The sequence below is a fragment of the Lynx rufus genome, unplaced genomic scaffold, assembly GCF_022079265.1.
Source record: "Lynx rufus isolate CCGP_SWC_20201006 ecotype Redwood Valley unplaced genomic scaffold, mLynRuf1.p SCAF_4, whole genome shotgun sequence".
Lineage (NCBI taxonomy): Eukaryota > Metazoa > Chordata > Mammalia > Carnivora > Felidae > Lynx > Lynx rufus.
The window spans coordinates 79,676,549-79,703,553 of NW_025814856.1; the positions used below are offsets into that span (position 1 = coordinate 79,676,549).

A 27,005-nucleotide genomic window follows, 5' to 3' on the forward strand; every position below is an offset into this window, starting at 1 on the left:
GCTCCGGAAGGATCGAAGGGCTCTGAGAGAGTTGGCCGGTGGAAGCTGTTCACATCTCTGTCCTCCAGGTCATCCTGGAGCTCAGCAGAGACTAGGAAAGCTGTTGACATTTGTCTCTGGAATGACTCTGGCTCGCAAGCCATAGAGCCTGCCCTTTCATCTGTGCAACATTGCAACATCCAGCAGGCCTCCTCCTGACAGTCCCCTGAGCGGGGTCAGTGTACCCATGAGCCCTTGACCCACTGGCCTCGCTCGGGTCTGGAGGAGAAGGCTCACAGCCTTACCCCTGGGAACAGACTATCCCCAGGCAAAGCTGGAAGTGATGGAGAAAAGGGGGCTTAATGCCCCGTCCAGCAAAGCTGGGTCCAGCAGGTGGTCGGGTTATGCCGCCCCATTCCCACGGGCCCCATTCCAAAGACATGCAACTGTGGAAACCAGTGCTACTTTGCTATCCAGCACAGCCCCCTCCCAGTCAGAAATGGATTAATTCTCCTTCATTCTGGGAAGAAACTCTCTACAGGAGGGGAAAGGAAGCCAAGAACCCAGAAGCCCAAAGTCGTGTTCTCTTGAATTATTCTCCCCGGGAGCCTCCCTCTCCCTCTTTCTTATGCTCTTACGGTTCCAGAGGGATGGTCCCACCATGGGACCATCTTACAAAGGCAGGTAGGCCCTGCCCAGGTTGTGTGACATGTCTGTAGATGATTCAATGTCCCCATGGTCTGAAGTTCTCCATAGGAGCCATACCTCTGACCCTTGTAAAGCTTTTGTCTCTTAAAAGCTTGTTTTTATTTTTCCTTAGGAGAAGGCATATATTCCTTAGCCAGGACTGACTTAAGGTTTATCAGGTAATAGCCAGGTTTTGCAAAGAAATGTTGGATGAAACACGAGAGAGAACTCATTAGAAGATAAAGTTGCCCAAATGCACTTTGCCACTGGGTGTTTTTGATTGAGGTGAAATTCACATAACAAAATTAATCATTTTAAATGTTTTACTTATTTATTTTGAGAAAGGCAGAGAGCATGAACTGGGGAGGGACAGAGGGAGAGAGAGAGACAAAATCCCAAGCAGGCTCCATGCTCAGTGCAGAGCTCAACATGGGGCTCTATCTCACAAACCGTAAGATCATCACCTGAGTGGAAATCGAGAGTCAGACCTGTAACTGACTGAGGCAGCCAGGCGCCCCACAAAATTAATCATTTTCAAGCGTACAGTTCAGTGGCACTGAGTCCATTCCTGGTGCTGGGTCATCATCACCTCCACCTAGTTCCAAACCATTTTCATCAACCCCTAAAGAGACATTATAACCATTAAACAGTCACTCCCCACTGCCTTCGTCCCCAGTCCCTGGCACTCACTGACCTGTTTTCTGTCTGTATGGATTTACCTACTCTGGATATTTCGTCTCAGTGGAGTCATACACCATGTTGCCTTTTGTGAACTATTGGAGTATTTTTGGGAACCATCCCTCTCCCCCAGTCTCCTTGCCAAGATCAAGGAATCAACTTTCTAAATTTTTTTTAATGTTTATTATTTTTGAGAGAGAGAGAGAGAGAGAGAGAGACAGACAGAGCAAGTAGGGGAGGGGCAGAGAGAGAGGGAGACACAGAATCAGAAGCAGACTCCAGGCTCTGAGCTGTCAGCACAGAGCCTGACGCAGGGCTCAAACTCACAGGCTGCAAGATCGTGAACCTGAGCTGAAGTTGGCCGCTTAACTACCTGAGCCGCCCAGGCGCCCCAAGGAATCAACTTTACAAATATCCTGAATAAATGAAAACTCCCTGCTGGGATTGGTAATTAAACTGTCCCACAGAAGTTAAACCTTTATAATGATGTCTCTACTCTCCAAAGCGGAGGGCCATGTGTTGCAGTGGACTCTGTGCATCTGGCCGGTCGGCCCTGGGGGAAGGGGGAGTGGAAAGGCCTGAGCTCCCACGCACTGCCGGGACCAGGCCCAAGGGGACAGCGGCTCCAGGAACCAGTCCCCCACGCAGCTTGCACATGGCCATCAAGCCCGGGGGCTGCGGCAAGGCCCCGGCCCTTCCCAAACACGGACTCTGCTCAAATCAGCCTCGGAGGATTCTGTGCCTCTGACCACACCTTGTGTGTGTGCAGTTCAGGAAGACCCAAGTTCATCTGCCAAATTCAGGATACAGCCCTGACTGTTCCGGGCTTTTCTTTCTGCCTTTCCCTAATCGCATCTGGGCGGGCTCTCTTAAAGGGGAAGTGGTGCGTTCTGACTGGCCAGGGCCCTCAGCCGGGAGCCAGGAAACAGCTCCCACGAGTCGCGTTGCCCAGCGTGTCACTGGCTCAGCCTCCTTATCCAAACGGCAAGGCTGCCTCCCCAGGATGTGTAAGTGTGAGCGCAGGGCACGTTGGCCACACAGGATGGCGTGGGGCTGGGCCCAGGTCACGGAAGAGAGAGCCTGGCAGGCAGAGCGTGCTGTCAACCCACCGTCCACTTAGCAAATCCGAGGTGTAGCGTAGACAGCACTGTGGGGCTGTGGGCTGGCACCGGAGCCGAGGCAGGGCTGAGGCGTGCAGTGGGGAGAGGAGCTGCCTCAGAAGGAGGTCAGGAGTAGGAGGCTGGGTTGGGGACCAGTCTATTTTGGACAGCCCTTCTGCAGACACAAGCCTCAGGGCCCGGGTAGGAGCGCAGTGGAAAATTTTGTAGCACACACCTCTCCTGGCGCTGGGAACCTCACCCACCCGTCACCCCCCCCCCCATTCTCTGCATTTATGTGCAGCCCCGATGACACTTCGTGCGTATATCTACTCAGCAATTATTTCTGTCATTGTTAGGCTGTAATTTGTGTTGAGAAATATTTCAGGTCTCTTGCACTCAAACTTTTAAAACTGCTTGACACTCGCGACCTGTGATTTTCCTTGTTTCCTACTTGCGGATGCTCCTCGGTCCCGTGTATGCACACAGTGGGCCCTGGGCGAAGGTCGGTGGCCAGCACCGCCCCCCTCCCCCCCACCCTCCCCCCACCCCCCACCCCGCCCGGGCAGACTGGCTGGCTCACTCACTCAGATGATTGGCAGGGTACCTGGCCTGGTTTCCAGCTCTGGTTTTGTTTCCTGTGTGCCCATGGAGAAATCGAGGGGGAAGCTCACACACGCTCACTCCCACAGTTCCCAACTCAGTGCCCCGAGTGAGTGACTGACGGTAGGAAAACAGACCCTTTCCTATATTTTAGACTCCTCTCTCCCCTAGATTTTTGTTTGTACGGGGGTGATGGTCGATCTTAAATTGTGTGAAAGGCTTTGTGTTCACCGAAATAATTCAGACCTTCTGCTCCCAAAGAAGGGGGCAGAGGGAAACAGAAGGGGGCTGGGGGGGGGGGGGGAATGTGTCTCTGTACTCACATATTGGCAGGGCACAGCCACACCCTGTTTCAAGACAACTTCCTGTTTGCACTGCCAACTGTCACTCCAAGGAGAACAGAAACGGTTCCGTTATTAGTGGCTGCTGCGGGACCCCGACAGCCTGTGGGGTGAGTGGTTCTGAGTGACGCTGAGAGCTTAGCAGGGAGTGGAGACTTTGCACCTTCTGTTGTGGGAGGCTGTGGCCTGCACTGTGGAAATTGGAAGTCGGGACAGATAGAAACCGAGCAGCCGTGGCCTCTCCTTGCTCAGCCTCTGTTTTTTGAACAGTGCGCTCCCGTAGGATTCTTGTAAATGGAATGGTTTTAATTCAGGGGCCGGGAGAAGGCAGAGAACTACCCGCTTAGTAAAACCACTACTTGCATTTGTAAAAAATCTACATTTTCATGTGTTGGGGGGATCTTCTAATAAGCGAGTTGGCTCTGTGGTAACTGCCTCCTGTGTGTTACCACCAATCCTCACAGCACTCGTTTCAACACTGAACACAGTTAGGGCGAGACCCAGGGCCAACTGCCAGGGATAAGAGTGAATAAGACACCTGCCCTCGAGGTACGTCCAATGACAGACGCCCAGGCCGGTAAACCAGTAATGACATGTGATGTTGCTCAGATAGGGCGCTTCAGTGTGCTGTGGAAGCACCTGCCCACTTATAATCCTATAACGTGGGCATTGCTGTCCCCCCCCCCCGTTTACAGCTAAGGACACTGGGGCTCAGGGGGTCATTTTATCTGCCTAGTCACAGAGCTAATGAGTGACAGAGCTGGGATTTGAGCCCAGATCTCTCTGATTCCAAAGACAGCGGTGTTGGGTCCATACTTCCTGTGACTCCCAAAGCTGGCCCAGAGCATTGAATCCCCTCGGGACCTTTTAAAAAGTACAGATTTGGGGGCCTTGGCCCTGCTGTCCCAAGACAGAAGAGCACTCTGTGGCACCAAGTGGTCTCTGAGATATAGGTACGGCCCGGACACTTTTTCTACCTTGTGCATGAGGATCCTCCCTCCCTGGCTTGCGGTGTGGACAAGGATTTTTTTATATGCTTAGCCCAAGGCATCCAGGGAAAGGTTCCTGATGTTGCCGCAAGACAGTATTGGGAAGATTCGGTCCGGCTGTTCAGGTGTTTGAGACACTGGGAATCCCTGCTTGTGAATCCTCTCCCCAAAGACACACCAGCCTCTGCCTCCTGCTTCACCCAACTTCCGGCTGCCTGTCACACCTGTCCCTTTGGTGCCCCCAAGGGTGGGGAGGATGTCAGCTGTGCCATCTTAAGGTAGAGTCCAACAAGTATATCCTAAAGCTGGAAGCCCCCAGTTTCCACCCAAGCTTCGGTGGCTCTTGTGTTTGAACTCACGTGGCTTGTGCGGTGGGTATGTTGGGCAGTTGCGGAGGCAGTCACTCTGATGGAGAAGTTAATACCATGCGGGCAGTTCCTTCTCACCCCCTCCGCTATCACGTTGGCTCTGGGCACATGGAAACAGCTAGGACAATCAAAGGCCTGATATTATTATTTTTTTTATTTTAGAGAGAGTATGCACACCAGCAGGGGAGGAGGTGGAGGAAGAGAGACAGAGACAGAGAGAATCTCAAGCACGCTCAGTGTGGAGCCCAACACAGGGCTCGATCCCATGAGCCTGGGATCATGACCTGAGCCAAAATCAAAAGTCGGACACTCAACCGACTGAGCCACCCAGGCTCCCCAAAAGGCCTGATATTATTAAGAGAATCGGGTCTCTGGCTGTAGGCAGAGTCCCGTGAAGCTGGAGTGCAATTCACTCACCTCAGGCCCTTCAGCCAGAAGCCAGCCTCTGAGGGGGAGCCTTCCTCCACCACCCATGGTGCCCAAGTGGTGGCCAGCCCAAGATTTGGAGAGTGTGTTCCCACCCCGAGGGAACCCTCTGGCAGTGACAGTGTCTTATCTCCACCATCGTATCCCAGGGCCTGGCACACAGTTATGTGTCAAGGAAATACTTTAAATATGAATGAATGAGTGAGTGAATGAATGAATGAATGAATGAAGTTGACTTGAACACATTTTACTCCTTCCTACCTTTGTATCTGCACCTGTGTTCTCTCCTTTGCCCTCTCTGGTTAAGGATGGATTAGTGTTGCCGTAGTTGTTATTGTTTACTTGTTTTATCTTTTTCTTATACGGATTTAAAGAGCTCTAACAAAACAGAGCCTATTAAGCAGTCCACCAACATCCTTCCCTTTTTTTTCTCATCTATCTACATCACGTATTCATATATATATATATATATGTGTGTGTGTGTGTATATATATGTGTGTATACATATATATATACACACACATATATATACACACACACACATATATATTCCATTTTTGTTTTTATAATGATCCATGTTTACATATTATTTGTTATATTTATAATTTCCTTGTGGATTTGGGCATACTATCTCATGCACACCTTTCCTTAGGTAGAGATAACCGTCATTCCTGTCATTTTCAATTGTTTTATTTTAGATCATTCAGGTCAATTGTGATATTTTTTATTATTGTAAACAGCATCACTGAGAATATCTTTGAACTTTTGGGGGGTAGGGGGTTATTTTCTTGAGGTGTACTTTCCAGACTACAACTATCAGATTACCAGATTAAAGGCTGTGAATTCCTTTTTAGTTTTTGTCATTATCACCAGGTTGGTCTCCAGAGAAATGTCATCCCTTGAAAGTACCCCAGCAGTGTGTGTACATGTGCTTATATCCCCCGAGGTCTCTATTTGCTGTGGTTTTTTTCTTCGAGCTAGATTCGGTGCCGAGTAAGGACTGGGGGCTCATCCCTGAGGGCTGATGGAAATATTTCAGGGCCCTGGAAAGTCCCTGGGACTCCCCACATCATGCCTAGCAGTGGATGATGCCAGAATTTTGCACCTTAATATAAATAACCAACAAAAGAATAGGTGAGGGGGGAATACTTGTAGACGGGAAGATGAAGAAAATCTCAAGTTACCTAAATTCAGATTGTGTCTCAGGGTTGTGTCTCAGGCCAGGTTGTGTCTCAGGGTTGTGTTCAGGGTTGTGTCTCAGGCCAGCTCTGAAATTGGGGAAGTGCTTTGTCGAGAATCGTGGCAGAACCTGCATTGCCTGAAGGTGTAGAGGGAGGAGGATATCCGAGCAGGGTGGCGTGATGGGAAGAGCATTCACTTGGGCCAGCCAGACCTGGGCTCTCCTTCCAAATGCTGAGGTCTGCATGGCCTTGGTCTTGTTTCATAATCTCGCTAAGCTTTAATTTCCCCCGTCTATAACAAGGAGGTGAACAGCATCCACTTTGCGGGGTTGTGGGGTAGGTTACATGAGCTGGAAAGGGTAAAAGGAGCTTGCAAGGTGCCTGACACACAGGCACTCAAGAATGCTCTTCTCCTCCTGAATGAATGGGCACAGGGTGACCAGATGACTGAGAAACCAACACAGAGCCTGGAGCGATTTGAGCACTGAGCTGGCATGAGCCACGGACCCACAGTGGCATTTATCAAAGTGCTCTGGACAGTGCCTGTTGCCTGGCTGTGCGTAGAAAGTGAAGAGGGTAAAGACCTCGTATAAGCTAATTGGAGGCAGGCACCCATGCCTTAAGGAGCACTTCCCCAGCCACTCAGACCCTGAAGTCTTTTAAAGAGATAGGTACTCTGGCCTGAGAAGGAGGAGGCACTCCAGAGGAGCTCACAGCACTCCTGGCATAGGAACTGCTTGGCACGGCTCTGCCTGCCAGTCACTTGACTTTGCTGTGTCTTCATTTCCTCCCCTGCTGAGGAAGGCTGATTCAATATGCCTCCTCTAACCACCATAGCACTATATTTAGTGTTTCAGTACAATTGTGGCAAATGAGACCACAAGCTCAGATTCTAGCCCCCACACTTCCACTTAATAGCCTTGTGACTTCAGAGCTTCTCAAAGGCAGTCTGCCTCAGTGTCCACAGCTGTGAACTGGGGACTAGCTCCCTCCCTGAGTGGCCGCAGGATACAACTAGCACAGTTCCTATGTGGTTTCCCCCATGCCGAGGGCTATGCCGTGCACCTCACCTGCCAGCTCGTTTGCTTTTGGAAGAAGGTCCCTTGGAATTCAGAGTTGTCCTTTATGGAAGGCATCCTGACTGCGGCTGCGAATGCAGATAGAATCCATTGATAAAATAGAGCCCAGCTAATGATTGGCCAAGTTCCTGCCCTCAGAGGTGGGGGCTGAAAGAGAGTGTATACTGTCAAATGAGAAGGTCAGGTGCTAGCCTAAGCCCGAGTGAGTTTACACAACCGTGGCGGGCCACAGGTGACGGTGGTGCTCAAAGTCTGTTGGGAGGGGATTGGTCCCCTAAAAACCGTATTGGAAAATTCCCGACAAGTTCTTTCTAAGGCTGGTACAGGGAGCCGCACCGGGTGTTGGTGGCTGGCTCAGCCATTCCTGAGGCATCTGGGCTGACGTTTTCAACGCAGGATATTGATGTTGTGAGTATGAAAATACCTCCGTGAACAAGCACGAGGTGGGGGAGGTCCAACTTTTTTCTGCAACAGAATTGCCGGAGAACCCGGTGGATTTGGCCCGCAGGAAGGAAGGGGAGAGGATTGTGGAGACTCCAGGCTTCCCACACCTACCAGAGATTTCCAGAATGCTGGGAGGCAGTGTCTGCGAGCCCTCCACACAGCCGTGTGCCCTGGAGTCCCACCTGGATGCTTAAGGCATGTATGGTGAAGCAGGTGGCCAGCTGCCGAGGCCATGGTCTGGACTACTTTTGGTAGATAAGCAAAAAAAGTAAAAGGGTTTGGTTTTTCATTTCTTTGGGCCTGGGGTCCCCAACACCCTGAGGCTGAGGTCTCAGGTTGTGGAGTGGGGTTGCTGACTGCTGACAGGTGTCTCTTTTCCTTTCCCTAGGGGAGCGGGGATGCCCCGCTGAAATTCCCATGCACAGTGGGTGGGAGGGCAGGGGGTGTCCTGAGGCTCTCCCCATCCACTGCCACATCTTCCAAGATTTCAGGGTGGTAGAGATCAGATCACAGGCTCTGATGTTTTCTAGTTCTGTAACCTTGGGCAACACTCGCGTCTCTGAAGCTGTTTTTTTCATCTGTAGAATCGAAATAATAATATCTCTCTTAGGGTACTGTAAGAATTAAATGCTGTAAGATAAATCAAGAGTTTAGTAGAGTGCCTGGTATATTGGAAGTTCTTAGTAAATTATTAGTAGTGTTGGCCAGAGGACAGAGGGGTGAGACCAGAGGTTGCTGATTCAAGATCAGTCACCGAGGCTGTTCTTGGTGTAGTGGGCACTTAATTCTACAGGTGTGTTCTCACAGTGATTTTCTGTTTCCACTTTAGCACGTAAGTGGTACTCATATTAGCATTAGCACAACAGATTGGTTTGGTCTTTCTGTCTGGAAAGAATGTGTTGCAAGAGCTATCAGCTATTGCAGTCTTTCACTTTGGGAACTATACCTCAAAGAAATAATCCTAAAACACTTTTTAAATAAATTGTTTTAAAAAAAAAACAAAGCCAGATGGTAAGTAGATAATAAGAGAGGGGCTAAATAATATAGAGCAATGATTGAATATTACTCCACCGTTTAAAATGACCAGTATATGGGAATTAGTAATGTATAAACGGAATAATGTTTGTTAAAAAAAGAATACTCCAAAATATCCATTAATTACAGTTTTGCTAATACATCTATGTACATTAACAAAGAATGAGAAAAATTAGAGAAAAAGCCTCTTTTTCTCTAAAAAATTTTTTTTCAAGTCTATAAAATATTTTAAGGGCACCTGGGTGGCTCAGTCAGTTGAGCATCTGACTCTTGTTTTTGGCTCAGGTCATGATCCCAGGATCATGGGATCAAGCCCTGCACTGGGGCTAAGCGTGAATGGAGCCTGCTTGAGATCTTTTCTCTTTCCCCCTCTGTCGCTCTCCCCTGCTCGTGTGCGCTCTCTCTCTCTCTCTCTCTCTCTCTCTCTCTCTCAACCTCTCTAATTAAAAAAAAAAGTCTATAAAATATTTTAATAGTGAATAAAAAATACAATGTCCTATAAACTCTTACTGGGCAGGGCAAATGGAATTAGAAAAATTATAAGGATCTACCTTAGGCCCTCCCTTGACCAAAACAGAAAAAAATAAGTAATCCCAGGGCAGGTGAGGACTTGTATCAGAATGATTGTGATATAAATCTGGAACACTTTACCCGGGACATCGCACCTGCACAGAAATATATTTTTACAAGAAACCAAGACACCGTTCCTATCACCAGCCCACCGCCTCTCCACCAAAAGGCAAAACCATGTAAGTTATCTACAGGCGGGTATTCACAGACTAGAGAAACACAGATTGAATGGGAATTGGGTCTTTCTGAAACATCCGCTCACTCTGCGCTACCCAGGACACCAGCTCTACCATTTTCAAAAGCTTCGGCAAGTGAAGTGTGAAACTCGCCTCCTAGGGGAAGCTCTGATCACGGTGACCCTAGTTCCCCACTTGAAATTCGTACACAGCCTTTCTCGCCTGCACCAGCGGCTGGCAAGCTTGTTCTCGAAGCTCAGGGGACAGAAGTACGGGTCTCTTTGTGGAATACCTTGAAATAGTGATGGATTTACTTTGGTATGAACAATAAGGAACGGGTCAAGTAGGAAATACTGCTTTAATCTGTTTATTACAATACAAAATCACACATGAAAAAAAAATTAAGGGTGAAAGGCTGTTTTCAAGTTTTGATGAACATTCTCTCATATACAATTTGTTCTCCAATTAGTCATCTGAGAAAAATTTATAGAACTAAAATATAAAACCAAGATAAAAGCATATCCGTTGATTTCCTTTTTTCTGTGAATTTAGCAGTAGAATGTGCTGGCTGGGTCACTAAACAGAGAGGACGACTTTAGAATCACTGGTCTGGCTCATTCATTTTGTCCATAATGGCACCCTTCCTTGTGATTGGTCTTTGTTTACATGCATTAGTAGTAGTAATAGTAGTGGTATTTTAAAATTATAATTCCAGTATAGTTACCATACAGTGTTATATTAGTTTCAGGTGTACGTATGGTGATTCAACAATTCTATACAGCGCTCAGTTCTCATCACGACAGGTGCACTCCTTAATCCCCATTACCTCTTTCACCCACTACCCGCACCCCGCCCCCAACCTCTGGTAACCATTAGTTTGTTTTCCGTAGTTAAGCGTCTGTTTTTTGGGTTGTCTCTTTTTTTCTTTGCTCATCTGTTTTGTTTCCTAAACTCCACATATGAGTGAAATCATATGGTATTTGTCTCTCTCCATTTACTAGTATTATTTTTAACTCTTAGTTCGGCAAAACAAAATTTCTCATTTTCAAAGCTTTTCTTCCACCAGAGCTGAGGAATATTTGTTTCTGCACATCCTTTCCCCCTACCCACTTGGTCAGCTTGAGCAAGTGATAAGCAAGTGAGTAAATGAAGAAAGTTCCCAAACAGTAGTGGTAAAAATCAAAGTCATATTTTAATTTTGGAAACCCCTGCCAAAAAAAAAAATTGCTAAGCAGGACACTTCCCAAGGACAGAGTTATGTTGCCCCCAACTAGCTCTGCCCTGCAGGCTCCCGACTGATAACCTCTCTGACCTCCCCCATCAGCAAGGAGATCGGACCAGGTGACTTTCGATCCAGTCCTAACCTTCCGTGATGCTAAGTCCCGCACTTCCTAGTTTCCTGGCTTCAAATCTTGGTCACGGTACACCCCATTTCCTGCCTTCCTGAGAACTGGCTAGGCCCCTGCACACAGCACGGAGGCCCATTCCTTGCGTAGCCATTGGCCCTGACCTTGGCGAGTCACTTCGCCCCTCTGGGTCTTCTTTGGCCAGTCACCCGTGAGGAGGGTGGAGACGTCTAGCAGCTTCCTGCCTGTCTCACAGGAGTCGTAAAGGCCAGTACAACTTCACAAAGGATGAATTCCTCCAAGGAAGATCCTGCCTGAGTAAAATATTTCAATACTTCAGCTGTAATTATTGCCATGATATTCAGGAATCATGAGGGATGAGAAGAGAAGGCGCTGGTGTAAGTATGTCTTGTATTTATGGTAATGGAGAAGAAAGAGACCTTAGTGGCCACCTAGGGACCCACTTCATTTACAGATAAAGACATGGAAACTGAGAATGTGCAAGTGGTGAAGTCCAGATCATAAGCTTAATAATGTGGTGTGGTTGCAGTCGGAGCCTAGATCTCTGGCTCGCAGCCCAGGGTTCTCCCACTACATCACAGAAGATGCCCTGGGATCAGCTCTTGGTTTTCAAGACTTGCAGGATGGTGCTAGGGACTGAACATGCATGCAAGGTCAGCTCTGATTCAATGAAGAAAACTTACCCAGTAAAGTTATTCAGTGTAGGCAACCTACGGGCACTGGTGAGGCCAAAGAACCAAACAACCAGATGATGCTTAAAAATCCACTTTCCCTTGGGGCGCCTGGGTGGCGCAGTCGGTTAAGCGTCCGACTTCAGCCAGGTCACGATCTCGCGGTCCGTGAGTTCGAGCCCCGCGTCGGGCTCTGGGCTGATGGCTCAGAGCCTGGAGCCTGTTTCCGATTCTGTGTCTCCCTCTCTCTCTGCCCCTCCCCCATTCATGCTCTGTCTCTCTCTGTCCCAAAAATAAATAAACATTGAAAAAAAAATCTTTAAAAAAAAAAATCCACTTTCCCCCCAATTCCCACTTCATCAGAGGACTAGAGTCAATCTGCTTTGAGACAACCTGGCAGCCCATTGGTATGAGGGAACACAGAGGAACCCCAGAGTCCCATTCCTGATGGTCAGGTTGGTCTTGCTTTCTTCTCCCAGGTCAAGGTGCCTGGAATAACTGCCAGAAAGGTCTCAGTAATGAGAAAAGGCTGATCCCCAGCTTGGAGATGGAAGGACACTGTGGACTGCCATCTTTGCCTTCTACCTTGTTCATTATCACGTTCAACACAGATGTCCAGATTTGTGATCTCTTGTTCTTCCCATCAGGACATTTTTTTTTTTTTTTAAGATTTTATTTTTAAGTAATCTCTCCACCCACTCTGGGGCTCAAACTTACAACCCTGAGATCAAGAGTCGCATGTTCTACCAACCTAGCCAGCCAGGCACCACCATCAGGACATCTGTTATAATTTCATTTATTTATTCAACACATGAATGAAGCACTAATGATAATGTGGGGCCCTGCCGTAGGCACCAGAAAGCGAGAGGGGACTTAGGATTTCAGAGCCTTCGTCTTTTGGGGGTCCAGGATTCTTTCCTATAATTATGCATTTTTCTTGAGAGGGGATTCTTAGCTTGGATCAAATCTGTAGACCTGTAACAGTTAAGAACTTTACCCCATGCACCTGTTTTCTTGGTCAGTGTCCTCATCCTGCCCATTGAGTTGAGATCTCAGGGGCTGAGCAAGTGAGAACAAGTGAGGATGTTCATCTGGAGCTCTGGGATTTTCTGTGGAACCTCAAGAGGCTGTGCCTGTCCACCTAAACCCAGGCGCACATCTGTGACTTCTCCCTCAAGCACTGATGCCCTCCCTCAGGTCCTGGCCCAACAGCGGTGGCCCTGGACCTTGGTGAGCCCTGGAGAGGCCACAGTGTCCCATGGACAGATGCCAAGCCACTTTCTGGCACACAAAGACCCTTTTATTCAGCCCTGCTGGTCCTTCAGACCTTTCTGCTTCTGCAGAGAGGGGCGGGGGCGCGGTGGGAGGGGTTCAGGTTCAAGAATTTCCTGTTTGTTCTCTTGGGAGTCCTGCCCTACTCACTGCCCTGAGGGACCTTGTGGCCTCTGAGTAGCTGACTGGGGATTGGCTGTGTGGTTATCCCACTGTGTTCTGATGACAGCTGGTGTCCCCTCTGCTCATCCTATGGAAGTGGTTTCGCAGAAGGATAGCCTGGTAAATGCCTCCTGCGAGAACCTTGGTATATTAGTTTCACGTGTCATTTGATACAGACATTCAGAATGACATTGCTGTTTGTTGGGGAGAGAGGAGCGAATGTCAAGACAAATGGGAGTCAGGACTGGGGCTTCGGGGGTGCCGACCCGGCCAGATAAGCATTTTTCTCTTTGCCTGTGCTGAGTTCTATTCTTTCTTCCTCTGTAGAGAGAAGACACGGTTCAATGTGTAGACCTTCTCCCTCTCCAGCATCTCCACCCTCCAATTCCAGGACATCATTAGGACAGGTGAAAACAAAAGCCTGTCTCAGCGGCCAGAACTCTGCCAACAGCATCTCAAAGCCATTCAAAACGCCCAAAGACAATCTACTTACCTCCAGCAGCAAACAGCACACGGTCTTTTCTGCGAAGGGATCAAGGGACAAAGCATGGTGAGTGTCGGGCACTGGCAGCCAGCAGCTGCCTGTCCCCCACCCCCCCCCACCCCCCCCCCCCCCGTCCCTGTCACCACAGGAAACCATGTTTACTCTCTGGCTTTGTTCCTGGGCATCGAGTCTGGGAATTTGGGGAATGAGGGGGGGAATGGGACAGAGAAGTGGAATGATGGGGTGAGAAACCCAAACTCCAAGAGGGAACCCAGGACCTGAAAGCACTACATATGCCTGACAGGGGACACTTTGCTGTCCCTGAGAGCTGAGCCAAGTTGGGTCTCAGGAAAGGGTAACAGGGAAATATTCCTCAGTTATGCGGTCATCTCTCAATTTTCTGCCCCAGTGAAGAGAAGCATTGAGGTAAATCATCAAAAGCTCAAACAGTTTGCCTAGGGGGTGTGAGGCCACGGACCAGCCCCTCGGCCCTGGGAGGCGGGCCCCCGGTTAGCCTCCCTGCCTCAAACAGCCAGGCCTCGGCTCAGGGAATAGCTGCTCACAGAGGCACAGAGGTCATTGGGAGCTGACCACTGGAGGAAAAGAGGAAATCCAAAGAGAATAGCACCCCTTTGATGGGGTGGGGGAGAGCTAGCTGCAGGGGGCCCGTGAAGCATCAGAATCTTTTGGTTCATTTTTTTTGTTTTAATCTCAGTCTTTACCCAAGAGTCAGAAAAGGTTACCCATGGGCTGGACAGTTCAGGGACCAAATTGGAAAGGAGGACAGGAAGCAAAAAGCAAATGTCTTCAAATGCTGACAGCCTCTACTTGGAACACCTAGGACGGGCTTATGACAGAGCCTGTAGCCTTCTCGGTCGGGCGTTGTGAAGGCAGACAGGGGATAAGTGTGGAGCCTGCCTAATTTATATATTTAAAGGGAAAAGTGTTCTGTTAATTAATGATCGTTAATTACACTTAAGTTCATCCCTAGTAAAGCTGTGGACTGACATCATCCATCAATTTAATTTGTCACTGCTCTCTGGAAATTATGATGACTTTGTACAGAGCTCATTATGCCAGATCAATGAAAAGAGCCTCTTGCGATTGACTAGAAAGCTTTAAACACAGGTGTCAAGGAGGGGAGTTACCTGTCAAACAGGTGGGCCTTGTGGGCAAGCTGTGTTCTCTCGAATTGTTAGGGACAGAGCAGGTTAGGGAAGATCCAGCCAGAGAGTGACGGTTGGTGGCCCCTGGACCTGCTCGCACGGAGTGTGAGTCTCTATTTTATCAGTGACCTCGCAGAGCACCTCCAAGCTTGTTTGCAGAGGCAGCACCAGGTGTCTCAACAGAAGCACAAGCTGTGGGATCCCCACCTGCCTACAGATCTCAGCTGGGTGGCTCTGGGCAAGTTGCTTGATCTGGTGTGTCTCAATTTTCCACATCTATAAAACGGAGCTGATAATAGCTCCATCCTGTGGCATCGTGTGAGGGTTAAGAGCGCTACAAAGCAGCAAGCGCAATGTCTGGAGCAGAGCACGCATTCGATACATATGTGACGATCATGTCATTGTTGTGTGCGCCAAAGGACGGAGCCCTTATAACTGGCAATAAAGGCCGAGATGTCCAATCTCTCTGAAACACTAGAGAAATGAAGTTGAAAAAGGACAAGGATAAAGTCACTGCTTCAGAGTCCAGAACGGAGGTACCGAGAAACCGGGCGAGGAGAGCTGGACAAGGGGCTCGTGAGGAATAAGCCAGAAGGAGAATCACGAGTTACAGAAGATCCTAGCATGAACACCACAGATGTCCGATGATACACGTGGTCCCGGCAGGGTGAGACACGGCACCAAGCATTCTCCCGGGAGGCCAGCCTTCGGGGAGACCCCGGGTTAGATCAGTGTCCACACTCCGTGGAAGCCAACTCTACACGTGCTCATTAAGACCTGCTATAGGGCAGAAGGTGGTTCTGAAAGAGTCTGAAAAAAATTAGCCAGGGCCCGAAGAAGAGCAATCAAAAGTGTCTCAAGGAGGGAAATCCTTCTTACGGAGAAAACAAAACAAAAAGGGCTCAAAAAACCAGAACGCTTGCCTTGTGTGAAGAGCAGAAAGCTAATGGGTGATGTGCCCACCTTCGAGCAGACAGATCTGAAGGCGGACAAGGGATGGGCCAGAAGGAGGCTCACTGCAGCCTCGTCCTCCTTTCTCACCTCCAGCCAGCCAGGCCGTCGTCCCCCTGCCCTCTGTCGCCAGGGGTGTGTTTCAGGAAGGCTGTGAAGACTTTTCTTGGAGGCTGGGAGGGCTCCACCTCTGTTCAGGCAGACTTCTCTGGGAGCAGTATAGAAGAGCCAGCACTGAGCCAGGGGCAAAAAAAAAAAAAGAAAAAAAAAGAGCCAATTCAAGCCCGGGCTTGGCCACAAACTTTCTGTGTGACCTGAACAAGTCACTTCACTTCTCTGAGTCCCATTTTCAAGCCTGAGTATTTTGTGATTCTAAGTCACAGTCCTCTCAAAAATTCTCAAAGGTTCCTCATTGCCTACTGGATTAAGAGTTAGGCCCCTAGCCCAACATAAGAGACCCTCTACAAACTGGCTCCAAACCACCTAAATCGTCCAGTACCATCCCATTATCCCAGCTTACCCACCGTGTCTTCCTCTGGTACCTTTGCGTAGAACATCCATCCACCTGTCTGCACTCAATTTAACATTTAATTAGCACCTACTATAATACTATGTGCCAATTCGATAACAAGGCCTGAGGATATATAGGGCCCCCAATGTCTCCTATGGCATCCCTGTGCAAGATAGAAAAAGGCCTGGATACAGCCCCGTCCTAGAGTGCACAATTGGCTAATGGTCTTCGTCACCTACTTCCTCAATCAGACATCCTAGTGCAGTGCATAACCTGTACAACCGTACACTGAAGCCTTGTGGATGCAAGATTAAATAAGACACAGACTCTCTTAGGGAGTCTGTAAAAAGAGACATAAGCTAACACAGAATGCAATGGGATAAGAGCCAAGATATTTGTAGCACAAAAGACAGGCACCTACCTCAGCCTGAGAACTCAGAAAAGGTTTTTCAGAAGGGGTCACACATGAGCTGAATTTGAGGGATAAGTAGCAATAATCTAGACAAAGAAAACTGGATTACAATGGTAAATGTTATATATATTTTAACACAATTGTTTTTAACATTTTGAGTGTGGGAAGAGGGTCCCAGGCAAAGGGACCAGAATGTGCAATCGTATTTGCATGCGGGGAGAGGCGGGCAGGGCCATATTAGAAAGTTCCACTGGGTGTGCTAAGTGTAGGGACTGGGAGTCCATCCTGAAAGCCCCATGGGGCTGTTAAAGGAGCAGCTTTGAGCTGCCCCCAGTGTAAAGGATGGCTTGAGGGGCCACTCAGGAAGCAGTGAGGGTGTTTTTGCATAATTCAGGTGAGCTGTGGTGACGTCCTGTACCCAGGCAGCAGTCGTGGGCATGTGCAGAAGGAGTCAGCGGGGACAAATAATAGGGAGGAACACGCCACAGGACTCTAGTGTTCATTGCACACACAGCTTGCAATGCAAGAGAAGACTGGTCCAGACTTGGACAACTGGATGTTGACCGGTCCTGTCACTTTCTCAAGAGGAGGATAGAAAGGGCCAGAGTTTAGGGTGGGGAGGAGAGGATGAAACTGGGAAGTCATTGGAGTATGAAGTACAGGCATACCTCAAACATATTGAAGGTTCGGGTCCTGCCACAATGAAGCAAATATCACGATAAAGCAAGTCACATGAATTTTTTGGTTTCCCAATGCATATAAAAGTTATGTACACACTTCACTGTAGTCTGTGAAGTGTGTAATAGCATTGTGTCTAAAGAAAACAATGTATACACCTTAATTTAAAAATACTTTATTGCTATAAAATGTGCTAATCATCATCTGAGCTTTCTTTTTTTTTTTTCAATCTGAGCTTTCAATGAGACATAATCTTTCTGCTGGTGGAGGGTCTTGCCTCGAGTTGATGGTTACTGAAGGTTGGGTGACTGGCAATTTTTTTTGAATTTAATTTAATTTTTTAAATTTGCATCCAAATTAGCATATAGTGCAACAATGATTTCAGGAGTAGATTCCTTAGTGCCCCTTACCCATTTAGCACACCCCCCTCCGACAACCCCTTCAGTAACCCTCAGTTTGTTCTCCATATTTATGAGTCTCTTCTGCTTTGTCCCCCTCCCTGTTTTTATATTATTTTTATTTCCTTTCCCTTATGTTCATCTGTTTTGTCTCTTAAAGTCCTCATATGAGTGAAGTCATATGATATTTGTCTTTCTCTGACTAATTTCGCTTAGCATAATACCCTCCAGTCCCATCCACGTAGTTGCAAATGGCAAGATTGCATTCTTTTTGATTGCCGAGTAATACCCCATTGTGTATATATATGTATATACCACATCTTCTGTATCCATTCATCCATCAGTGGAAATTTGGGCTCTTTCCAGACTTTGGCTGTTGTTGATAGTGCTACTATAAACATGGGGGTGCATGTGCCCCTTCGAAACAGCACACCTATATCCCTTGGGTAAATAACCTAGTAGTGCAATTGCTGGGTCGCAGGATAGTTCTATTTTTAATTTTTTGAGGACCCTCCACACTGTTTTCCAGAGTGGCTGCACCAGCTTGCATTCCCACCAACAATGCAAAAGAGATCCTCTTTCTCTGCATCCTCGCCAACATCTGTTGTTGCCTGAGTTGTTAATTTTAGCCATTCTGACAGGTGTGAGGTGGTATCTCATTGTGGTTTTGATTTGTATTTCCCTGATGATGAGTGATGTTAAGCATTTTTTCATGTGTCGGTTGGCCATCTGGATGTCTCCTTTGGAAAAGTGTCTATTCATGTCTTTGGCCCATTTCTTCACTGGATTATTTGTTTTTTGGATGTTGAGTTTGGTAAGTTCTTTATAGATTTTGGATACTAACCCTTTATCTGATATGTTGTTTGCAAATATCTTCTCCCATTCTGTCAGTTGCCTTTTAGTTTTGCTGATTGTTTCCTTTGCTGTGCAGAAGCTTTTTATTTTGATGAGGTCCCAATAGCTCATTTTTGCTTTTGCTTCCCTTGCTTCTGCAGACGTGTTGAGTAAGAAGTTGCCATGGCCGGGGTCAAAGAGTTTTTGCCTCTAGGATTTGATGGCTTCCTTCCATCCATTTTGAGTTTATTTTTGTGTCTGGTGTAAGAAAGTGGTCCAGGTTCATTCTTCTGCATGTCGCTGTCCAGTTTTCCCAGCACCACTTGCTGAAGAGACTGTCTTTATTCCATTGGATATTCTTTCCTGCTTTGTCAAAGATTAGTTGCCCATATGTTTGTGCATCCATTTCTGGGTTCTCTATTCTGTTCCGTTGATCTGAGTGTCTGTTTTTGTGCCATGTGGCAATTTTTAAAGTAAGACAACAACAAACAAAGTTTACCACATTGGTGGATTCTTCAAGAACGATTTCTCTGCAGCTTCCCATGCTGTTTGATAGCATTTTACCCACTTCAGAATTGGAATCAGCCCTCTCAAACCCTGCCACTAAATTTATGTAATGTTCTCTTTTTTTTAACGTTTATTTATTTGTGTGAGAGAGACAGCGTGAGCAGGGGTGGGGCAGAGAGAGGGGGGACAGAGGATCCGAAGCAGGCTCTGTGCTGACAGCAGCAAGCCCAATGCGTGGCTCGAACTCATGAACTGTGAGATCATGACCTGAGCTGAAGTTGGATGCTAAACCGACTGAGCCACCCAGCCGCCCCAGTTTATACAATATTCTAAATTCTCTGTCGTCATTTCAACTATTTTCTGGACATCTTCCCCAGGAGTAGATTCCATCTCAGGAAACCACTTTCTCTGCTCATGCATCAGAAGCAACTCCTCATCCATTAAACTTCCATCATGAGATCGTGGCCATGCAGCCCCATCCTCAGGCTCCTCATTCTCATCTCATTCCATCTTCTCATCCTAGTTCTGCTGTTTCCACCTGTCTGCAGTTACTTCCTGCACTACAGTCTCGAATCCCTCTTAATTCACTTAATAGTGAATTCTTTCCAAATGGTTTTCATTTAACTTTGCCTAGATCCATCAGAGGAATTACAATCTGTGGCAGCTATAGCCTTATGAAGTCTATTTCTTAAATAATAAGACCTGAAAGACATAATCATCCCTTGATCCATAGACTACAGAATGTATGTTGTGTTAGCAGGCATAAGAACAACATGAACCTCATTGTACCTACATCAGAGCTCTGGGGTGACCAGATTCATTGTCAATAAGCAATCCTATTCTGGGGCACCTGGGGTGCTCAGTCGGTTAAGCATCCGACTTCAGCTCTGGTCATGATCTCACAGTCCATGAGTTTGAGCCCGCGTCAGGCTCTGTGCTGACAGCTTGGAGCCTGGAACCTGCTTCAGATTCTGTGTTTGTCTCTCTCTCTCTTTCTGCCCCTCCCCCACTTGTCCTCTGTCTCTCTCTCTCTCTCTCTCTCTCTCTCTCTCTCTCAAAAATAAATAAACATTAAAAAAATTTTTTAAATAAGCAGTCATATTTTGGAAGGCATCTTTTCTGAGTAGTAGGTCTCAACAGTGGGCTTCAAATACTCAGAAAACTATGTTGTAAACAGAGTGCCGTCGTCCAGGTTTTGTTGTATTGGTTAGAGAGCACAGGCAGAGTAGATTTAGTGTGATTCTTAAGGAGGCTAGGATTTTCGGAATCATAAATGAGCATTAGCTTTAACTTAAAGTCACCAGCTGCCTTAACAGGAGAGTCAGCTAGTCCTTCAAAGCTTTAAAGCCGGGCATTGACTTCCCTCTCGCTTTGAAAGTCCCAGATGGCATCTTCTTCCAGGAGAAGGCTGCTTCACCTGCACTGAAAATCTGTTGTTTAGCGTAGCCACCTTCATTAATGATCTCAGCTAGATCTTCCGGAGAGTTACTCCAGCTTCTACATCGGCACCTTCTGCTTCACCCTGCACTTTCATGTTATGGAGATTCCTTAAGCCTCATGAACCAACCTCTGCTAGCTTCAAATGTTTTTTTCTGTCACTTCCTCGCCTCTCTCAGCCTACATAGAATTGAAGAGAGTTGGGCCTTGCTCTGGATTAGGCTTTGCTTAAAGGAATGTCGTGGCTGGTTTGATCTTCTGTCCAAGACCACTCAAACTTTCTCCTTAGCAGCAGTAAGGCTGTTTTGCTTTCTCATCATTCACGTGTTCCCTGGAGTAGCACTTTTAATTTCCTGCAAGAACTTTTCCTTTGCGTTCACAACTTGGCTAACTGTGTGGTGCAAGGGGCCTAGCTTTTGGCCTGTCTTGGCTTTCCACAGGCCTTCCTCACTAAGTTTAATCGTTTCTAGCTTTTGGTTTCAAGTGAAAGACGTGTGACTTTTTTTTCCCTTGAACACTTACAGGCTATTGTAGGGTTACTCACTGGCCTGATTTCGATATTTTTTTTAAGTTTATTTATTTATTTTTGAGAGCGAGAGAGAGCATGCAGGAGGAGCAGAGAGAGAGGGAGAGAAAGAGAGAGAGAATCCCAAGCAGGCTCCGCACTGTCAGCACAGAGCCCAACGTGGGGCTCAATCTCACAAACCGTGAGATCATGACCTGAGCTGAAACAAAGAGTCAGATGCCTAAACAACTTAGCCCCCCAGGTGTCCCTTGATTTCAATAATTGTCGTGTTTCAGGGAATAGGGAGTCCCGAGGAGAGGGAGAGAGACAGGGAACAGCTGGTCAGTGGACCAATCAATACACGTATTTATCACCTAGTTTGCGATCTCGTATGGTGGTTCGTGGCACCCCAAAACAATTATTACAATAGTAACATCAAAGATCACTGACAACAAATATAATAATAATGAAAAGATTGAAATATTGCAAGAACTACCAAAATGTGACCCAGAGGCATGAAGTAAACACGTGCCATTGGAAAAATGGTGCCAATGGCCTTATTCACCGCAGCGTTGCCACACAGCCTCAGTTTGTAAAAAAAAAAAAAAAAAAAAAAAGCACAGTTTGTGCAAAGTTCAACAAAGGGAAATGCAGTAAAACTAGGCATCCCTGTATCCGAGGAAGGTCCGCATAGAGATGTTCGGTTGGTGGCATTGCACGTTTGGACCCAGAGGTCAGGAGAGAGGTGTGGGCTGGGAATGGAGCTTTGACAGTCATCAGTGGAGACACAGGCCTTGAGACCGTAGGTACAGACGCACCCTCTGGGGAAGGTACGTGGCTTGAGAGAAGCAGGGGCCGAGGGCAGGGCCAAGGAGAGTCAGGGGCCCCGGGGAAGACGGCCCTGAGGAGGCAGGGACTGCAAAGTCGAGATTCTTCCCATAGCATCCTGGCCCTCTTTCCTGGTCCAAATCCCCCACTGCCCTCACTGCCTGTCCCACTGGCCACCTTCCTCTACCTGCCGTTCACGCATTCCCTCCTTGCAGGCCACTGGTATGCTGGCATCTCCCTTTTAATTCCCAGGACCCTTCATTTTTACCTTTCCCATGACTCTGTCCATGGTCTGCCACAGGTGAGACCTCGTGTCATTCCTTCTGCTCAGAAGCAATTGCGGAATCTCCTGCATGGTGGGGCCTCACGCTCCGCAAACATGGTCCCCTTGTCAGTAAATATTTGTCGAATTGAGTGAAATTGATCTGACCGTTGAAAAGGATTGTAAGATTTCTATTCTTGGGACAGTTAACCTTTTATCTACACGTGTTTGGGCTGGTGCCATCCAATGGAAATGTAGTGTGTGACACGCGTGGAAATGTAAATTTTCTAGCAGCCACGTTGGAAAAAGGGAAAGGAAACAATTTTTAATATAGTTTATTTAACCTAATATACCTACTATCTTATAATTTCAACATAAATCAGTGAGATAATTTTCTGGTTTTTTCCCTAATATATCCACTATCTTATAATTACAGCATATAACCAGTGAGATAATTTTTACTTTTTTCCTAATATATCCACCATCTTATAATTTCAACGTATAATCAGCGAGATAATTTTTGTTTTTTTGTTCTACCAAGTCTTCGAAATCCTGTGTGTTTTACACCTACAGCACCCGTCACTTTGGACACCAAGTTTTCATCAGAAATATTTTATCCATTTTTAGGTTTCATAAACAACTAGAGACCATAAAATGAATTCGCAAACCCAAGTTGTTCCAGACACACTTAAACATTTTCTTTCTTTCTTTCTTTCTTTCTTTCTTTCTTTCTTTCTTTCTTTCTTTCTTTCTTTTTATGTTTATTTATCTTAGAGAGAGAGACAGCATGCAAGTGGGGAAGGGGCAGAGAGAGAGAAGGAGACAGAGGATCTGAAGCGGGCTCTGTGCTGACAGTGTGGAGTCCGACACAGGTCTCAAGCCCACAAGATCATGACCTGAGCCGAAGTCGGACACTTAACCACCCAGGCGCCCCTAGACATTTTCTAATAACTGAATCAAACTTATTCAAATTACATAAAATTCAAAATTCAGTTCCTCAACCACTTTTTTAAATGCTCAATAGCCACAAATGGCTAGTGGCTGCTGTGTCAGACCGCACAAACCTGGACACCTTGGCCAGGTGACCCTTGGTAAGCCCCTCTGGTTCTTTGATTCACAGGTGTATGAATGTGGCTCCTGGCGTCTCTGGGATGTTATGCTCCCCGCTGGAACTGATAGACTCTAGGGTGGAAGGAACATTTGCTCTTCTCCCACATTAGCCTGCCGCTGTTAGGTGTGAGGTGGGAACCGGCCTGGAGGTCCCAGTCGGGCCGTGCAGAGACTCCCCTGCCCTAGAGGAGCTCTGTAGCAGCCCCTAGAGGTCAGAAAAGCACAAGTCTTGGGTGCAGGTGGTGGACTGTGGCCTTCAGATTAGACTTAACATCAGGTTAGGGGCACCCTTTTCCAAGTAGCTCAAACTCCCATGTACGGAAATAAAAACGCCACTCCTGAGTTGAGGCTGACCTCCTGGCATCTCACGCAAGGTGAAATGGCCCGTGGGTTTGTTATTTGCTCCCTTCTGTGGATGGGGAGGTTAGAAAATAATTCCGCGTTAGAAGAAAGGGAGAAACAGAGAGGGCATCCTTGTGCTACCAAATTTGTCCCGTGCGGGTCTGCCCAGCAGCACTCCCAGTGCCGCCCCCCCCCAGCCCCCAGTCAGAGCCCCTCTCCACTGGTGCATGGTCCTGCAGGGGGTCAGGCCAGAGAATACCCTGCCAGTGGTCTTGCCATCCAGGTGTCCATGGAGCCCATAAAGGTGGAGGGAGGGGCACAAGATGAGATTCTGTCTCTAGGTGGAAGTCAAAAGGGATTTATGGCTATTCAGCCCTTTTGAGCTAAAATGAACATTTCAGCCTTTACTTCTGATTTCCTACTCAGCCAGGGGACTAGCCCTGCATAGGGACTAAGTCAGCCAGTCTGACTTTCCCACCTGCTGTCACTTCAGCTATCCTAGTCCAGGAAGAGAGCCATAGGGAACTGAAACCTGCAAACCCGTTGACGTGGGCGGGAGCAGGGAGGAGGCTTTCCTCCCTGCATGGCTTGTTGCCTTCTCTTTGGGCCTTATCAACCCACACGTGTGTGCTGAATGCTAAATACGCTCAGCTATTAAAAATGCAGGAGATGAGCCCGCTGCTCCAGAAGGAAAATGAGCCAGAGCAAAAGAAAAATCAGCAGGCTCCCTGGCCTCCTGCGTGTGCCCGACAGTGAGGTGGGGGAGGGTGTCCCTCTCCTTCCTCAGGCAGGGCTCCTCTGGATGCTTAGAACGAGGGCTGTGTCCCCCTGGAGCAGTGGAAGTTTGGGGAGTAGGAGTGGTGTGGAAGTCTTTCCCAGCACTCTCTGCAGAGGGGGAAGAGCTGAGAGGCCCTGGCTGAGTGCCTTGGGAGAAACGAGGCTGGCTTATCGGTTCTTGCCTGGTGTTGCCATGAAGTGGGGGCAAGACCACGGCTCCGTATTAATGGCTCCCAGAGGATGTAGGGAGTCTTCTCCGGGCTCCCGCTTGGGGAAATCTCAGAGTTCCGAAGTGCTGCAGACCCTCCAGGTGACCCAACTTACCCTCTGATCACCCAGATTCTTAGGATTCTTGTGGCGGCCTCTGCCTGGTCTCCCTACCCCTCACCGTGCCCTTCCCCAGTCTGCCGTCCACACCCCCCACCTGAGTGCATCATGCCCCTGCCCTGCTCACAACTCTCCAGGGTCTCTCAGTTGTTTGCCTACAGAGCAGAGGCTTAACCTCTTCGGAGGTGGACATATGATCTGGCATTTCCCACTTGTCCAACTGCTGCCGCCAACACTTTAACTCCTTCATTTCATATTCCAGGCGTCCCAGTCTATTTGTAGCTCCTCAGACGTGCCTCCATGTGCTGGCATGTGCTGTTTCCCTTACCAGAAGCAACCTCTCTGCATGTGTGTCACTTCCTCCATGAAGTCTCCCCAGACTTTTCTTTTTTTAACTTTTTTTTTAACTTTTTTTTAACATTTATTTATTTTTGAGACAGAGAGAGACAGAGCATGAACGGGGGAGGGTCAGAGAGAGGGAGACACAGAATCCGAAACAGGCTCCAGGCTCCTAGCTGTCAGCACAGAGCCCAACGCGGGGCTCGAACTCACGGACCGCGAGATCGTGACCTGAGCCAAAGTCAGACGCTCAACCGACAGAGCCACCCAGGCGCCCCAACTTTTTTTTTTTTTCAACGTTTATTTATTTTTGGGACAGAGAGAGACAGAGTATGAACGGGGGAGGGGCAGAGAGAGAGGGAGACACAGAATCGGAAACAGGCTCCAGGCTCTGAGCCATCAGCCCAGAGCCCGACGCGGGGCTCGAACTCACGGACCGCGAGATCGTGACCTGGCTGAAGTCGGACGCTTAACCGACTGCGCCACCCAGCCGCCCCAACTTTTTTTTTTTTTAATGTTTGTTTCTTTTTGAGAGAGACAGAGACAGAGCGTGGGTGGGGGAGGGGCAGAGAGAGAGAGGGAGACACAGAATCCGAAAGAGGCTCCAGGCTCTGAGCTGTCAGCACAGAGCCCGACACGGGGCTCGAACTCATGAACCACAAGATCAGGACCTGAGTCGAAGTCAGATGCTTAACCGACTGAGCCACCTAGGCGCCCCTTCCCAGACTTTTATGCTTCTTCCTCTAAGCTCCCACTAGCACTCAAGCTACTGCTGTAAGAGCCTTCGTTGTCTCTTATACTCATTTGCATCTTTATCCTCCCCTGCCTCCATCTGGACCTTTAGCTCCCTGGCCTCCTGTGGTGTAGCATGGAATCCAGCATCCCAGCAAATATTTGCTAAGTGAATGAATAATGAGTGAATGAATGAAGGAGCCTGTGAAATAGAACTGCTCCTTCCCCACCCCCCCATGCGATTTTTCTGATGCTAAAGGAAACGACAGGTATAAATAGCTGTCTTTTGAGTTCTGGGTGAGAAATCAGACTGCCAGGCTCCCATCATGGGACTGTTGTCCCTATCACAGTTATGAGAGTTGGGAAGGGAGAAGTATGGTCCTGGATGATAAAAAGGAAAAACCTTTGTGCTCTGGCAAGAAGGGGAAGCTATTTTCCCTTAAATTAAGGAAGAGGCAAGTTCAGCGCATCCTTGTACCGTGGCCTCTGCCTGCGTTTGCACGCATGTCCCAGGACGCACTTGACTACGAGGAAAACCCTAATCAGAAGGGAACCAAGGAGTCGGTATAGCATCCCACAGAAGTCCCTCCCTAGACCCCACTTACAAATGCAGCCCCTCACACAAGACATGAGGGGGGCATTCTGGGGCTGGTTTTTACCCCTAGTGGTGCAGGTTTGGGTGTTAAGGGAGCAGTGGGGCAGAGGGTGAGGGGGGGAAAGGCAGGTAGAGGAAGGGAAGTAGATGGAGGTTACTGTGATGAGCCCCAGAGGGAGGGAATGGAAAGGGCAGTCATGAGAGGATGGGAGGAACAGGCCAGAATGTTAGAGCATCCGGGGGGACCATGTCCCTTCCAGGACACAGAGGCATAGGAACTGAAACACTTGAGTGCTGCAGGCTCACTGGGTTTCCAGATGATCAAGATAAGGACAATGGACAGCTCCTTGTGTAGAAACTCAGCTGACCTTGTCAAGTCCCAAAAGTGCTCAGAAATAGGGACTAGAGTCTAGGGAAGGAACATACAGGCTAGGACAGCTGGGGAAAGAAACAAATGACATGACCGAGAAAGGGAGGAGGAGCCACAAAGATTAGTAGTCACCGTCCTCTGTGCTCGCACTGCACATGGTACTTATTAGACGCCTCCAGAGCCTCACGTCTGCTCGGTGACAAGATGAGGAAGCAGCCCACACTGATGAAGAGAATGGTCCAAGATTACAGCTGGACGATGGTGGAGCTGGGACTCTACCCCAGGACTTCTCACTGCCAGTGCTAAGATCAGGTG

The 27,005-nt window shown here is 48.1% G+C and overlaps 1 protein-coding gene across 9 annotated transcripts in view; it reads left to right on the top strand.

Moving 5' to 3' along the window:
• ATXN7L1 (ataxin 7 like 1) overlaps positions 1-27,005 on the top strand; it is a 249,654-nt gene that overhangs the window by 178,977 nt on the left and 43,672 nt on the right. For 5 of the 9 annotated variants that reach the window (XM_047096905.1, XM_047096906.1, XM_047096907.1 and 2 more), the window contains one exon: positions 13,453-13,675. In XM_047096905.1, the coding sequence (XP_046952861.1) occupies positions 13,453-13,675 (223 nt within the window). Of the gene's footprint in view, positions 1-2,249; positions 2,352-3,014; positions 3,168-3,416; positions 3,496-9,357; positions 9,657-13,452; positions 13,676-27,005 lie in introns of those variants that run through there. The other 4 variants (XM_047096910.1, XM_047096915.1, XM_047096909.1 and 1 more) reach the window with 4 other exon arrangements.